We start from the raw sequence: 15,917 nt of genomic DNA on the forward strand, positions 1-15,917 counted from the left end.
CAGCCCCGGGGAGGCCCCAGGAACAATTATCACTTACCACTCACATCATCTGCATTTGTGCGGTGGGCATCTCAGGGGGCCTTATAAAGGCAGAGGGTAGAGGCCCTATCAGGAAGAAATATAAATACTTGCGGAGTATCCCACAATATATAGGGAGCCGCAAGCCTGCCCTTACTGTCAGCTCGGACAGACCCCACTCGGGCCCGTCATGCCAAGACGGAGCCTGCCTCCCCTTTTGGTGAGATAAAGGCCTTGACCTGAGGGATGAGGCCTCAGTTCAACAGGGGGCGGGGGACTCGGCCAGTGCAATAAGTCAAGGTAAGGGTCAGGGGTTTTCCCATCCCAAGTAGATCGGGACCCGCCCCTACTAACAACTCTAGGAAACACCAGGCTGAGGACAGGGATGTGTTGCGTCCTGCCTTTTGGAATCTGAGGGAAGCGAGGTTCCCTCCGAGCGGGCTGGACTCCCGTCAGAAGAGGGAGTTCAAGGTAAAGAACCAGGAGGAGGAGCCAGGGGTCCTCTCCTCAGACACAAACGGCCCTGAGTTCTTCCCTGCCCCCACAATCGTCCCTGGAAGGCCCCAGGCAGAGTTCCCGGAAGTGACGTACCTGACTTCTGCCTTGGGGCGGTCCGGGGGACCGAGAGGCTGTCTTCATCACTTGGGGCGTGGATTCAGGTCGCCAGAGGGAGGAGTCCCGGGCGTGGGCTCAGCTCTGGCACCTGAGGGACGGGCCGGCTCCAGCACCCGTCAGGTGAGGACTCAGAGGGAGGGCTGGCGGTAGCTTTCCCCGCGGAGCGGGTGCGCCAACGCCCCTCCCCCGCCCCCTGTGGTCTGCCCGGAAGGACCCCCCGCGGGGTCCCGGATGTGGTTGATCCCAATGTCCATCTTGGGAGCCCGAGGGCCTCGCTTTCTCTGACGGGAAGCGGGCCCCGGTGGTCGGAGGGACGTGCCGCCGGCTGGGGTGGCCAGGTTAAGGTGAGGACCCAGAATGAGGGCTGAGGGGGAGCTCTCGCTCTCCACCCCCACCTCGCTCGTCGTCTGCCTTACAGGCCCCGCGCAGGGCCCCAGACAGGCCGAATCCGGGCCTCCATTTTGAGAGCCTGAGGGGAAAAAAGGCTTTTGTCTGAAGGGCGTGAACTCAAGTCCTCAGAGGGAGGAGGCCCAGGCTCTGCCAGGCCTCAAGGTGAAGACCCTTATGGAGGGCCGAGGGGACCTCTTTCCGGATAAAGGGGGGGAGGGGGCACGCAGATACCCTTCCTGGTCGCCGGCCTTGGGTGGCCCGGAGCAGGGCGCTTAGGCCGAGGCGCCTCCCCCAACCCTCTGTACTTCCTTGTGGGTGGTTTCTGGGAGATGGGAGCCTCGGCCTGCGGGCCTCATTCTCGGGTTCGCTAAAGGGAGAGGGCGCAGGCGCCGTCGAGAGTCCGTAGGGAGTCCTCGGGAAGGACTGTGGCTCTGCCCCGCCCCCCCCCCAAACCCTAAGGAACCTCTCCAGAAGTTTCTTGTGACCCCTTCTGTCAGCCCCCGGGGACCCCGGAAGATAGCGTCAGGCGGAACCTCCTTCTGTTTCCGAATCGGGGGTCTCAGGGAGGTGAGAGCCTTGGTCAGAAGGACCCAATATCTGGTGATCGAAGAGAGGAGTTTCAGACCCTGCCAGGTAGAAGGGTGAGGATCTTTAGGGCCGAGAGGATAGGGCGGGCCCCACAGAAACCGGTCTTGTCTTTCAGCCGTGAGGGGCCCCAGCCAGGGCTGTCAGATACAGATGCCCCGTCCGCCCTGCTCACCTCCTTGCCTAGTGTCTTTGGAAGATGGGGGCGTTTCCCTGAGGGCAACATTCTTAGGTCAACAAAAAGTGGCTTCAGGCCCTCCCAGGAATAAATAGGGATACCCTGAGGAGAGCTGGGGGTCACCCTCAAGCCAGAACATGGAGGGAATTGCGCGGAGACCCATACAACCCCAGGCCATCAGCCCTAGTATACGCCAGGCAGGCCAGGGAGGCCGAAGCCCAGCTTCAGTCCCTTCTCGGTGGCATTAGGGAGGGACAGCCTTGGTCTGAGAGGTGCAACCTCAAGTACAGGGGGAGGAGCCCCAGCCCTGCAGGAGTCAAGGTGAGGACTGATGTGGGACCGGAGGACCTTCAGCCGTGGATAGAGGGGTCTCCAGCCCTGTCCTGCTCCTGCCGTCAGCCCTGCAAGGCTCCAAGTAGAGCTGTAGGGCAGAAGCATCTTCCTGCAACCCCCTGTCACCCCCTCACTTATTTGGCCTCTCCAGGAGACAGAGCCTCGGGGTGAGGGATGCAGCCTCAGGTCTGCAGAAAGGAAGGAGTGCAGGCCCAATACGAATTGCTAATGGAAGGCTAAGGGTAATTTCCACTCCAGACAAAGAGGTCCCCACAGAAACCTGCCCCGCCCCTGGTAGCCCACTAGCATGTCAGTTTACCTGAGTCCCCCCTCGTTTCCAGCTGGCATGGCGGGGGGGGGGGGTGGGGTGGATCTCAGGGAAGTAAGGATCTTTGTCTGGAAAGGCCACTCAGGTCACCAGAGGTAGGCATCTCAGCTCCTGCTGGCCACTGAGTTAAGTACCAGGAGGGATGACGAAATCGAGCCACCATCCCAAAACATCCTGGGTCTTAACCCCTGCTGTCAGCCCTGGAAGATCTTGGGCAGGGATGGGTGGATGTGACACCTCTTCCCTTGTCTCACTGGTCTCAAGGAAGTGAAGGCCTTGGTCTGACAGGACAGCCTCACACCAGCAGAGGGAGTCATGTCAGGCCATCGAGAGAGGAACCCCAGGCTCTCCCAGGAGTTAAAATGAGGACCCTGCATAAGGATTGGGGGCTCTCCCCACCTCTAGCCCTTGGAGAGATAAGTCCCCTTCTCCCCCCTGCTTCTGCCTAGGGAAACCCTGGTACACAGTGTCCAGAGGTAATGCACCCTCACTGCTACTTGAACTACCTGGTGGTCTCAAGGAGCTGGAGGCCGTTAGCAGAGGCATGAGTCTAAGGTTCTGCCAGGAGTTAATGTGAGGATGGAGGATGCGGTGGACCCCTACTCAAGAACAGATGGGGCCCAGCTGCTCCTGCCCCTGCCCCTGCCATCAGACAAGATAGGACCCAGGGCATGGCGTTTGAATGTGGCACCCCGTTCGCTTCCTCCTCTCTTGTCTCACAGCGGTGAGGCCTTGGGTTAAGGAAGGTGACCTCAGGTCAACAGAGGGAGGAGTCCCAGACCCTGGCAGGCATCAAGGTAAGGACAGGTGACCCCCTGTTCCAGAAGAGAGATCCCCAGAGTCCGTCCAGCCCTTCTCCAATCAGGAAGACAGGAGATCCCTAGAGTACTAAGGAAGGGAACACCTGCTATGATGGCCTTTGTCGGAGCTGACACACTTGAGTCCTTCACGCTGTTCCTCTCTCCCTCAGGCCAGTTGGTTGCCGTCACCCACCTGCTGCCCATACCTCTGCCTGCTGCCCCCGACACCGGTCATCATGTCTCACAGTGAGAGTCAGAGCCACGAGCTTGAAGTAGGCCTTAAGGCCCAAAGGGAGGCTCAGGGCCTGGTAGCTGCACAGGTTCCTGCAACTGAGGAGAAGGAAACTGCCTCTTCTCCTCTCTCTCCTTTGATCCAGGGCGCCCCAGAGGCGGTGCCTGCTGCTGGAAACCCAGGTGTTCTCCAGCGGTCTCGGGAAGTCTGCTCTTCCTCCCCCGCCGTCGAAGCCACTCTATCGAGCAAATCAAATGAGGGCTCCGGCCGCCCAAGACGGGATGCAGGTGCCTCCCAGGCTCCATCAGACCCGGCGATCTTGCCTGGCGATGTCCTGGACGAGATGGTAGCTAGATTGCTGCAGTTTCTGAGTGGCAAGTATGTAGCAAAGAAGCCCATCACAAAGGCGGAAATGCTGAAGAGCATCAAAGAGCACAAGAACCACTTCCCTGTGATCTTCAGGAAAGCCTGTGAGTGCATGGAGATTGTCTTTGGCCTCGAAGTGAAGGAAGTGGACCCCATCAACCACTCCTACGTGCTTATCAAAACCCTAGACCTCACCTACGATGGGATGCTGAGTGACGACCAGGGCATGCCCAAGACCGGCCTCCTGATCCTTATCCTGGGTGTGATCTTTATGGAGGGCGACCATGCCCCTGAGGATAGGATCTGGAGGGTGCTGAGCGAGATCGGAGTGTATGCTGGGAGGAAGGATTTCATCTATGGGGAACCCAGGAAGCTCATCACCGAAGATTTAGTGCAGGAAAAGTACCTGGTATACCAGCAGGTGCCCCACAGCGATCCGCCACGATACGAATTCCTGTGGGGTCCCAGGGCCCACGCTGAAACCAGCAAGATGAAAGTCCTGCAGTTTTTTTCCAAGGTCACTGGGACTGACCCCACTTCCTTCCCGTACTGGTATGGAGAAGCTTTGCGAGACGAGCAAGAACGAGCCCGGGCCACAGTGGCCACCACCGATGGTACTACTGTCACAGCCAGTGAAGGTTCCAGTGTCCCGTCCAGCAGCTTCTCTCGCCCTGAGTGAAGCCTCAGGAAGATCCTCCACTCTGTGTTTGAAGAGGGCAGTCGAAGTTCTAAACGGTGGAGGACTGAATTGCAGATTTTATCTTTTTTTTTTTTTTTTTTGTTTTGCTATTTTTCAAATGCTCTTCTAAAAGGTTAGCTTCATGGTCTAGGTTCATGAATGACCCTGGTCACATCTTTACTGCTGTTCATTAGGCTTAAGAATAAGAATTTTGCTCTTCTGGAAAATATATTGGGAAACTTTTGATCTTATTTTCTGATCTGGAAGAAAATAGCATGGCACAGATAGTGGAATTTCCTTAGAAATACGCAAGAGTCCGGCAATAAAATCGATGGGATGGAGAAATAGAGGGGGAAATGTACAAGACGGTCATGCTAGGATTCCTGAATCCCGTTTAGTCTGCTGGCTAGTAAAATTAAAGATCTGTACCTGGATTTGTTCGGCTAAAGTGTGCATGAGAAATTAAATCTTAATAAATGAAAGCCCTGGGTCACTGGCTCATTTATTCTTGCAAGTGTTTTACAAGTAAGAGAAAAGTCTAGAATAGAAAACTGCTCTTAGCAATTCCTTGGGGATCGTGGGTAAACCAGAGAGAAGTCTCCACCTGGGGCACGTATGGAAGACACACGGCACCCCTGTCCCTATGCCACTGAACGCAGTGCACAGGTAAGTGTTCTGTATGCATTGTCTACAAGAGTTCCTGAGAATAGGGTGACAGTCCTTCGAAGTGGTGCGGGGGAGCTGGCGCTTTTTCCTTGGCCTGGGAAAGCCGAGGCCCCACGCCTTTGAAAGGGCATTTTAATTAGGTTATCTTGAGCGTGATGTGGTCACCTCTAAGCAAGGGCTAGACTTTCGGTGGGGGTGAAATGAGTGAAAATTGTGGTTTGGATGCAAGAGCAGCTGGGAGGGAGGAACAGTTAGTCCTTGACTCCAATTCTAGGAGCTATGAGTTGCATTCTGCTGGGGAAGACTTCCCCATATCCAAATTAAATAATATATCCACTAAAAGGGACATTTTAGTTCTATTTACAAAGCAGCATTTGGGGCTCACTTGGTGGTTTGCTCCCTGGAGCTCCTCATTCTCTGAGATGTGGAAAACACACACACACACACACACACACACACACACACACACACAGTCAATCCCCGATGAGACCATGATAGAGTTTGGGGTCAAAATCACATAGAAATTACTGCTATTTGGGGCACCTGGGTGGGTCAGTTGGTCGAGCAACTGACTGCAGCTCAGGTCATGATCTCACGGCTCGTGAGTTCAAGCCCTGCATGGGGCTCTGTGCTGACAGCTCAGAGCCAGCTTCCGATCCTCTGTCCCCCTCTCTCCCCCTCCCCCGCTTACGCTCTGTCAAAAATAAACATTAAAAAAAAAAAAGTCACGGCTATTAAAGATCCCATAAAAGCCAAGCACCGTGCCAATATATCATTCGAGCAGGTCCTACAAGACAGGACTCATCAAGCCCACTTCACAGGTAAAGAACCTAATGCTCACAGCACTTGGCAGTTTGCCCAAGGTCACATGTCTCCTACGTGACAGGGCTGGGACTAGATGCCTGGTCTGACTTCGTCTAAACCCAGGCTGTTCTCCCTCCTCCCAGCCTGAGGCTCACCTGTCTTCTGGCTCATTTCTTTCCAATGTCTTTCAGGCAACAGAGAAGGTCCCTGTGTCCAAAGTAGGCCCAAAGAAGGAAGGGGACAATGAGAATCAAACACTGTCTGTGGACTGTCCGGGCTTTATTTCCCTACCGTCCGGCCTGCCTGAGCCCCAGAGCTCCTGGGGAGGCGACTGCCCACGTGCTGGTGTGTGTCTCAATCCCAGCACTTTCCTGCGTGACCACACCCTTCCCCTGATCTCCCTCTGCCTCCCTGTCCAGCTCTAGAATCCGGCCTGCTGACCACTCATCACTTTTTCTTCCTTTGGAGACCTGTGCTCCCAACGAACAGCCCCAATCGCCTGCCTTCCCCCAGACTCTCTGCAGAAGGATGTCCCGCTGGCTGGCCATCCCTCTTTCTGGAACCCTGCTAGCAACAGCCCCTTAGCAGTAAAAGTGTACTTTGGAGGATGGTCAGATGCCTGAGCGCCCCTCCTGGCGTCTGCAACACACTTTCAAATGAGCTGGCAAGTAGAGTCTGATTTGTTCATAATCTGGTTCTTAGGCTATAACCCTGACGTTAGGGATGGTTCTTGAAACCACACTGATATTTGCAGGTAAGAGTCTAATAAGACATATTATTTGAAACCGGCCACTGATGACATCAGCAAATGAACAAACTCACCTAGATGGTCAAACACCAAAACATCTCTCCGAAGTAGTGGAGGAGGAAACACCACGGAAACCACTGTGTAAGCAAACAACTACAGGGGCTGAATTCCTAAAACCCCTGAGTCCTAGGAGGTGAACAATGGTTTCTTTGGTGGACATGTTAGCTCTGGTTTAAAAAAACAAAAGTCGGGGTGCCCGGGTCGCTCAGTCACTTGAGTGTCTGACTCTTGATTTCGGCTCAGGTCATGATCCCAGGTTCATGGGATCGAGCCCCACATCGGGCTCAGTGCTGAGTGTAGAGCCTACTTAGGATTCTCTTTCTCCTTCTGCCCCTGACCCCCACTCGCACTCACATTCATGTGCTCTCTCTCTAAAAAACAAAAACAAAAACAATAGGGGTGCCTGGGTGGCTCAGTCGGTTAAGTGTCCAAATTCGGCTCAGGTCACGATCTCACGGTTTGTGAGTTCGAGCCCCACGTCGGGCTCTGTGCTGACAGCTCGGAGCCTGGAGCCTGCTTCGGATTCTGTGTCTCCCTCTCTCTCTGTGTCACTCCCCCACTCGTGCTCTCTCTCAAAAATAAACATTTAAAAAATATTAAAAAATAAAAACACAAAAAGACAATAAATAACACAGAGGGCCTTCCCTGACGTTGTACCCATGTTTCACTGCAAAGGCAGAACCCTGTCAAGTACCCTAATGCCACACAAATTATGAGGGTTTCTACTCTAATGGGAACGGGAATTACTCCCAGCCCTGTGTGATTTCCAGAGTTCTCTTTCTGTACAGCAATCTCCTCTTAGCATCCTGTCCTGCCAATTTTAGCTACCCTGGCCTTCCTGGACTCCCGGCTCCATCTGAACTCAAGGAGACTGTCCAGCTCCCCCCCCCCCCCCCCCCCCTCTGCACACATGCATTATCCTCCTAGGCAAATAAACTAGGGTGCCCTAGAACTTACCTCCTTTGTTTTCCATCTCTTAGAGGTCGCTGTCCTTCACGGCCAGATGTCTAATAAACTGAAAATTGCTTCATAGTTTTCATTCGTATTTTTAGGTCTATCAGGTAGGAGTTGGGTTCCTGTTATTTCACCGTGGGAAGAAGTCCCATAGTCCAAATTTAAAATCTAAATTATCTAGGCATGATTGATGCCCCCAAATTTCAATCTTATTCACATTAAAAATCAGGACTGAGGGGCTATGAGACACATTTATGTTAACAGACATACTAACCTACAGCTGGGAGAATAACAGCAAAGTACTCACAGGTTATTCTCTGCTAGCAGAAGTGTTAAGTGATCCCTTTATTTTCTTACGTATGGTTTCAAAAACTTCCAACACTTACGAAACACATGAATTACCTTTATAATTACAAATATAAATATTTTTGGGACGCCTGGGTGGCTCAGTTGGTTGAACATCTGACTTCAGCTCAGGTCATGAGCTCACGGTTTGTGAGTTCGAGCCCCGCGTCAGGCTCTGTGCTGACAGCTCAGAGCCTGGAGCCTGCTTCCGATTCCATGTCTCCCTCTCTGTCCTCCGGCCCCTCCCCTCCTCGTGCACTGCCTGTCTGTCTCTCTCTCAAAATAAACATTACAAAAAATACAAATACAAATATTTTAAAATGTGACCTTGACTCCTGAAAATAAATGCACACATTCTCTGGACGATTTGTTTACAACAGTGATCAACCTCTTGCTGGATTGCACCCACCTTCGGCATGCCTCCTGCTTGTCCGACTAGAAAGAAAACGCGATGCAATCCATTTCATTAGCTGTGTGTAGCTCACGCTTTCAAAGACAACGCTACACAGGTAAGAATCGGTCTTCTTTTGAAGCCCTCTCTCCAGAAAAAGTATTCACATATTTTAAATGAGGGAATTATATTTACATCTAAATCATATTCTCCGTGATTTGATTGAATCCAATATTTACAGGAAGCATAGCATACAGACAATTCTAGGAGAAGGAGTTACAATGATTACATTCATTACTAGGAGGGTTGTTTATGCCTCTTGTCAAAGCTCATAATAAATAAATCACGCTATTTTAAAAATAGATTCTTCAGTCATTACCGCAATACTTCCAGTCGGGCCTGAAATGCACTTTTATTTTCCTGATTGATGCAACATTTTCACAAGAATGTTTATCCTTCCTTCGTAGACCAGCGCACCACTATCACCAGTTTCTTAACACACAGTATCTTTTACAAAATAAATACCATGTGAAAAGTGCTGGGTCATCATTTTGATACCATTCGCTTTGATACATGTTACATGCTTTGTTTTTAGCTCCCACCGTCTCACATTCTGCATTCAACAATTCTGCCATTTTAATGATTTCATCCACACCCTACCCGAACGAAGCCATTAATGGTCATCTGTGCCATTCCATATTATTTGTGTGCCCTAGGATTTTAGTGGATTACTTGTTCTCCTACTTTAGAACAACTGCACAGCCGCTCTCCTCAAGCGAGCATTTTCTCTTTATTTTTTCGATCATGGCACTCCTTCTGAAACGGATCAGAATCCCAGAGTTTTACCGAGTGATTTGGATCCAAAGGTGTTCATATAGATTTTAACTTGTAAAATCCGCCCGCATTGTTTACTTCTTTGCAATGGAACCATCTCATAATACTTTTGTGGTTTTTTTTCCCCCCTTTTAGAATATAGGTTCTTGTTAAGTGTCCGACTTCGGCTCAAGTCATGATCTCACGGTGCATGGGTTCGAGCCCCGCATCGGGCTCTGTGCTGACAGCTCGGAGCCTGGAGCCTGCTTCGGATTCCGTGTCTCCCTCTCTGTCTGCCTCTCTCCCACTCGCCCTCCGTGTCTCTTTCTCTCCCAAAAATAAACAAACATCAAAAAAATTAAAAAAAAAAAGAATATAGGTTCACCTTCTCTAAAGAAAGATGCAAGTGAATTAATTACCAGTATCTGCCAATATACCACTTTTGTCCCAACACCATGTAATATTGAGCTAGCATTTCCCCCCTGCAAAATTAAAACTGGGCCTTATTTTCCCACATTAACTTGTTGCCTTTATATGCATTTGCCGTAAATCCAAATAATTTGATGACTATATCCCAACAATTACAAATTACTAATACGTCATTTATGATTCTAAATGGCCTATCATTTTTGCCCTTTCTGCAAACTGCTGTAAATCTTTTTCTCTATGTGCTCAGAGTCATATACTTTAAGCTAGGTCTACAATAGACGGAATATTTGTGTCTTCCCCAACTTCATGTGTTTGGAGATGGGGCCTTTGGGAAGTATTTAGTTCACAAAGGTGGAGCCCTTGTGAATGGGCCTGTACCCTCATAAGAGGCCGGAGAACCAGTTAGCTCTCTTTCTGTTGCGTTAGGATACCAAGAAGTTGGCAGTCAAGAACTTGGAGGAGAGCTCTCACCAGAACCCAGCCATGCCGGCGTCATCTCACAATTCCAGCCTTCATAACTGTGAGAAATAAAATTCTGTTGTTGATAAGCCACCCAGTTTATGGCTATATGTTATGGGAGCCTAACATATCTAAGCTAAGACAATGTCCAAAGCTTTTGGTTTATAACAGTCTTTAAAAAAGAAAAAGATTGGCTATTTCAGCTTCTCTGGTCTTTAAAAAAAAAACCAGTTTTTGTTTCATCGATAATTATTTATCATTTTCTAATTTCAATTTCATTGATTTCTGCCTTTATATATATTGTTACTCTCCTTCTATTTGCATTGGATTTAATTTACTTTTTCTTTTTATAGTTTAAGGTGGCAGCTGGTATTATTAAACTGAGTCCGATCTTCCTTTCTAATATAAGCATTTAATGACATAAATTTCCCACTTAGCACTGCTTTAGTGAAGTGCCATAAACTCCGATCTGTATTTAGGTTTTCATTCAGTTCAAAATATTTTCTAATTTCCTTCAGTTTTTCCTTTGAAGCACAGGTTAGTAAAAATGTATTATTTCATTTCCAAATATCTAGGGATCCTGCCAACATAAATAAATAGATAAATAAATAAATAAATAAATAAATATTGAGGCCTTAAACGCCAGAGTGAGGATTCTGTACCTAATGTGTTGAGCAATGGGGAGCCACTGATGGTTTTTGAGAAGTAAACGGACATGATCAGAGTTATGTTTGATTAAAAAAAACATTTTTGAGGGGTACAATGGATTGGAGGCAAGAAGTAGGGAGGTAGCTAGGAGTCAGCTACTCATTCTACCCAACTATGCCAGACGATGCACTTACAACTATTAAATTTCTGTTTCTGAAAGACCGGGTCTCTACATAGTCAGGTCACTTTGAATTTAAATCCCATTTTAAATGTACCGGCAAATTCACTAGTTAGTGTCATCTGCAAACCTAATTAGCACACACTTTAACTATCTACATGAATAACTGGCTTCCCCATTATCACAGCTAAGCCAGTGAAATTGCTCAAATTGGGGTAAAATCGTTGTCAGTGGAGTAGATACTTACATTTAACATACGCATTTCAAACTATAAGTAATCGCTACTTAGCTACTTAGAACCTAAAACGTCATTGTCATGAGACATAATTAGTATGAAATCAGCATCTTATAAATCTCTGCCTAATTATTCTGAATCATATACCTGAAAGCCTGGCCGCTATATATTTTCACAAGCTATCCACGCCGTTTTAAATCAAAACATTTCTTTCAACAAATCTCTTGGAGCTTACAACTCCCACGGAAGTAGAACAATCATCAGCCAACACGTGTGACTTAAAAAGTAAGCAAGACTAGTGCTGAGCTGGCCTCATAAAACAACATTACATCTAGTCAGCAAAGATTCTGCAGTTTTAAAGGCTTTTGTTACATTTTCAATACAGCTAAGCATGACGACATCCATAGCATACAGGCAGGAAGTTGGAATGTTCGTTTGGATATCTATATAAGGAAATAGGGATAATCCCATCACGAATGGGCGAAAGGCAAAGCGTTTGAAGCCATGCTCTGCACTTAAAAGAACCTGGTAGGGCTCAGGGGTGCCTGGGTGGCTCAGTTGGTTAAGCATCCGACTCTTGATTTTGGCTCAGGTCGTGATCTCAAGGTTTGTGAGTTCGAGCCCCGCATCAGGCTGCTTGAGATTCCCTCTCTCCCTCTCTCTCTGCGCCTCCCCTGTTCTCTCTCTCTCTCTCTCAAAATGAATAAATAAACTTGTCAAGGACACCCTTTCTGCCATTCCCATCGATGCTGCTTTTATTCAGAGTGTGGCTCTTAATGTTTCAGGGTATGGATCTCCTTCAGAATTCGATGAAAGTAAGGGAGATGGAAACTCTTGCCAAGAAAATGCTCTCATTTGTGCATAAAACTCCTGCTTTTGTCTACAATTTCAGAGCTTGATAGATTCCTCCCTGTTGTGAGTTGAATTGTGGAAGTCCTGACGCCCAATACCTGTGAATGTGACCGTCTTTGGAAAGAAGGCCTTTCTAGATGTACTCAAGACATTAGGGGTGGGCCAGAACCCAGTATGATTGGCGCCCTTCCAGAAAGAGGGAAAACAATGTGAAGACACAGACACACAGGGAGAATGCCATATGAAGATGAAGACAGATCGGAGCGATGTTCCCATAACCCAAGGGACACCAAAGATTGTAAGCTGTCACCAGAAGCCAGAATATAGGCATGGAACAGATTCCCCCTCAGAACACACAGAAGGAACCAACAATGCTGACATCTTGATTTCAGACTTCCGGCCCCCAGAATCGTGAAACAGTAAATTTCTGTTGTTTCCTGCCACGCAGTTTGTTTCTGCAGTCCTAGCAAACTAATACCCTCTCAAGTCCCATCTGTTATTAAAAATATTTTGCAGCAAGCTATGAAAGCCAGGATCCTTCTGTTTTCAGGTACGTGTTCAGCAGCCAGACCCAAGGTACCTTGAGGAGAGTATAAAGCAAAGTTTGCTGCAACCTCTATGACTAAGACTACAAAATACTATACCTTTGAAGAATCACTGCATAGTTTAATGAACTACTAAAGAGTGTGCTTTGAAAACAGGATGGGCTGGTAGCAGAAATTTCACTGCAGTGTTCAGATTCTCCATCTGACTAATCTTTGCTTACTCACTGATGAATGTGTTTACCTGTCCTCCCTATGAGCATAGAGTTGAATATCAAATTTGCAGCTGACTCGCTTTTTAATGGATATTCAAACGCACTCTTTTTCCAGGGCTAAGTAAAAAAATGTATTTTTAGTGAAAGAAAATGCAGGCAACAGGCAAATAAATTTGTACCTACTAAAACGTTAGTGTGAGTTCCTTCTCAGGTTGTTAGCTGGGATTTATAGCACTCTCCCATGCCAACACATCTTGGAAATATGGAAAACATAGGAGTTTAAAGATGTGCAGGCACAGACATAGAAAATCAAACAATATGAGCCACTGCATCGTATTGTTTTGAGGTCAAAGATGCTGTTAAAAATTCATGCAATAGGATAGGTTTCACAAGGTTAAAAAGTTTAATTGTCGCCATTGAATTTATTTTAATTTTTTAATCTCTAGGGGAAAATATACTGTCCTCTCAGCTTTGAGTTTGGAGCTCTGTTTTAAGACGGGCTTTCTCCTAATTTTGTCATGTGTGCTGGCAAAAATATTCTTCATGTTGGGTTTAAGGAGAAAATATTAATATTGATGTCAGGAGAACCATTTATTCATCAAATATTTGTAAAGTGTCTACCACATATCAGGCACCCTTCTGGATGATGCCAATACAGAGACAAATGGTCCCTGCCCTCAGGGAGTCTCACTGATAGGAAAAGATACAAAAAAATAACAATTACAGTATGTGATGACAGGAGTCCTCTAATTCACTCAGGGTTCGAGGGAGGGAGTGTGGAGGACGGGTGCCCTACAAGAGATAGTAATTCTGTTGAATCTTAACATTAGCAAGTGCATTCCAGGGAGATGTGATAGTGGGAACAAAAACACACATAAGACACAACGTGTTACATGGGATATACTTCTCCTAAAAAAATTCGCTGTTTATTTGAAATTCAAATTTAACTGGATGTCCTATATTTATCTTTTCTATACCTGGCAAGTCTCTATGTAGAGAACTGAACATATTTCTGGGTTGTTGGAATGTCAAGTGCACTTTAGAGATTATGAGAGACAGAGCTGGAAAGGTAGGCAGATGTCAGATCATGAAAAACTATGTTTCCCAAGTCAGGCAGCTTGTACTTAGGTTTTTGTTTTGCTTTATTTATTTTTATTTGAGAGAGGGGTGGGTGGAGAGAGGCAGAGGGAGAGAGAGTGAATCTTAAACAGGATCCATGCTCAGCAAAGAGCTCAACCCTGGGATCATGACCCGAGCGGAAATCAAGATTCGGACGCTCACCCGACTGAGCTACCCAGGCACCCCTCCTTGTACTGTTTTGAGAACAGCAGTGAGCCATTGAAGAGTTTTTGGCAAAAGAGTGATACAATCAGACTTCTCTTTTAGATGGGTTGTTCTGAAAACACATGAAGCATACATTCCAGTACATAAGAGTAGAGACAGGGAAATTACTAAACAGACTAATGTTAGGTTAATCCAGGAGAGATGATGTTAGTTTAAACGAGTGCAGTAGTTCGGAGAGATGGAGATAAGGGGACAGGAGAAACTTGTAGGAGTAAAATCCAGAAGTCTGAGTCGTTGACTAAATGGGGTGATTAGAGAGAGAGGGAGTCTGGGGTAACTCCAAATGTCCTATCCTAGTGACTAGATAGATGACATGGGAAGCAATGAAGAAGGGGTAAGATTTTTAGGGAAGATGACAAATGATATTTTGGGCATATTAAGTTGGCAGTGCCAGTGGGCCAGCCAAATGGAAATGACCAAAAGGTATCAGGGGAGCATTCGATGTTGCCGATAGACATTTGGGAATCATCGGGATCGAATTAAAATGATGAAAGCCAGGGAACCAATAAAGGGCGCTCATTCTTGCAGTTGACAGAATTGAAAATCTTATTGAAGGAAAATTGCCGCTCAATGTAGTTTTAACCTTCGCTCGTCAATATCCCATAAAAAGATCCAGTACAATGAATGTGGTGGAGTTGCTGTTTATCTTATTTGTGGAACCATCTCATAATTAATATACCTGAATATAAAGTGAGAGATTGCAGCTAGGAAAAGACCAACTTGTGGAAAAAGCTAACAACCAATATTTTTGTAGAACGCATATATTATCCTCATCACAAGGGATATAACTAACCAAACAAGATCAAGATGACTTATCTGGGCCAATGGGGGCATATATAAAATTGAATTTCTGGTCTTTAATCCAGTTTGCAATTTCTATATAGCAACATCAGTTGCAGCCTTAGGTAGCAAAGGAGTTTGTTCAAGCCAATGCCAATGTGTGGAATAACGTGGGTGAAATGTGGGCGTGTGTGAGGTTCAGAGAAGAGCAGTTTAACCTGGAGAAAGAACATTTGTATTTTAGATCAAATGGAGTCTTTCACCGCCTATCAAGGCTCTAACGTATGTACATCAATAATAAGCATGGAGGGTGCCTGGGTGGCTCAGTCGGGTGAGTGTCTGATTCTTGATTTCAGCTCAGGTCATGATCCCAGAGTTGTTGAGATCAAGCCCCACGTCGGGCTCCACGCTAAGCGTGGAGCCTGCTTAAGATTCTCTCTCTCCCCGCCCCGCCCCCTCCCCAACTTGCACGCTCTCTCTCCCTAACATAAAAAAATATATATAATAGTAAGCATATAGGAAAATTACTGGGAGCCTGATGTGCCAGGCATAGAACTAAATAATTAACATATCATCTCATATAATTTTCATAGAAATCCTATGAACTAGCTATATGGTCACTTTCATTTTATCATTGAGAAAACTGAAACTCAAAATTGTTTAACATTTACAGAGACACAATCGTTTCTAAGTCTGCACTTAAGAATTTCATATATACAGTAAAACCACGGTTTGCAAGCATAACTCGTTCCAGAAACATGCTTATAATATATAATATAATATATAACATAATTTGTATATCAAAGCAAATTTCCCAATAAGAAATAATGGAAACTCAGATGATTCATTCCACAACCCCAAACTATTCTTATCAAAATAATTACAATATTGTAATACAAAATAATAAATACAAAATATAAAGAAAACTAA

The 15,917-nt window shown here is 46.8% G+C and overlaps 1 protein-coding gene across 3 annotated transcripts; it reads left to right on the forward strand.

The window, feature by feature from the left end:
• The first annotated feature begins 630 nt into the window (after nt 1-630).
• On the forward strand, nt 631-4,539 carry LOC123594128 (putative MAGE domain-containing protein MAGEA13P). 3 transcript variants are annotated; one of them, XM_045470771.1, is made up of 2 exons: nt 631-753; nt 3,418-4,539. In XM_045470771.1, exon 2 carries the CDS (start codon nt 3,484-3,486, stop codon nt 4,522-4,524), a length of 1,041 nt encoding a protein of 346 aa, XP_045326727.1. In that variant the 5' UTR covers nt 631-753; nt 3,418-3,483; the 3' UTR covers nt 4,525-4,539. The 3 variants fall into 3 exon arrangements, with proteins under 3 accessions (XP_045326727.1, XP_045326728.1, XP_045326729.1); XM_045470772.1 differs by lacking the exon at nt 631-753 and adding an exon at nt 894-977; XM_045470773.1 differs by lacking the exon at nt 631-753 and adding an exon at nt 990-1,185.
• The last annotated feature ends 11,378 nt before the right edge of the window (nt 4,540-15,917 follow it).

Source organism: Leopardus geoffroyi, chromosome X, assembly GCF_018350155.1.
Source record: "Leopardus geoffroyi isolate Oge1 chromosome X, O.geoffroyi_Oge1_pat1.0, whole genome shotgun sequence".
NCBI lineage: Eukaryota > Metazoa > Chordata > Mammalia > Carnivora > Felidae > Leopardus > Leopardus geoffroyi.

Excerpts from the sequence above, each read along its gene's own strand:
- LOC123594128 (XM_045470771.1), top strand. The coding sequence starts at position 3,484 with ATGTCTCACAGTGAGAGTCAGAGCCACGAGCTTGAAGTAGGCCTTAAG.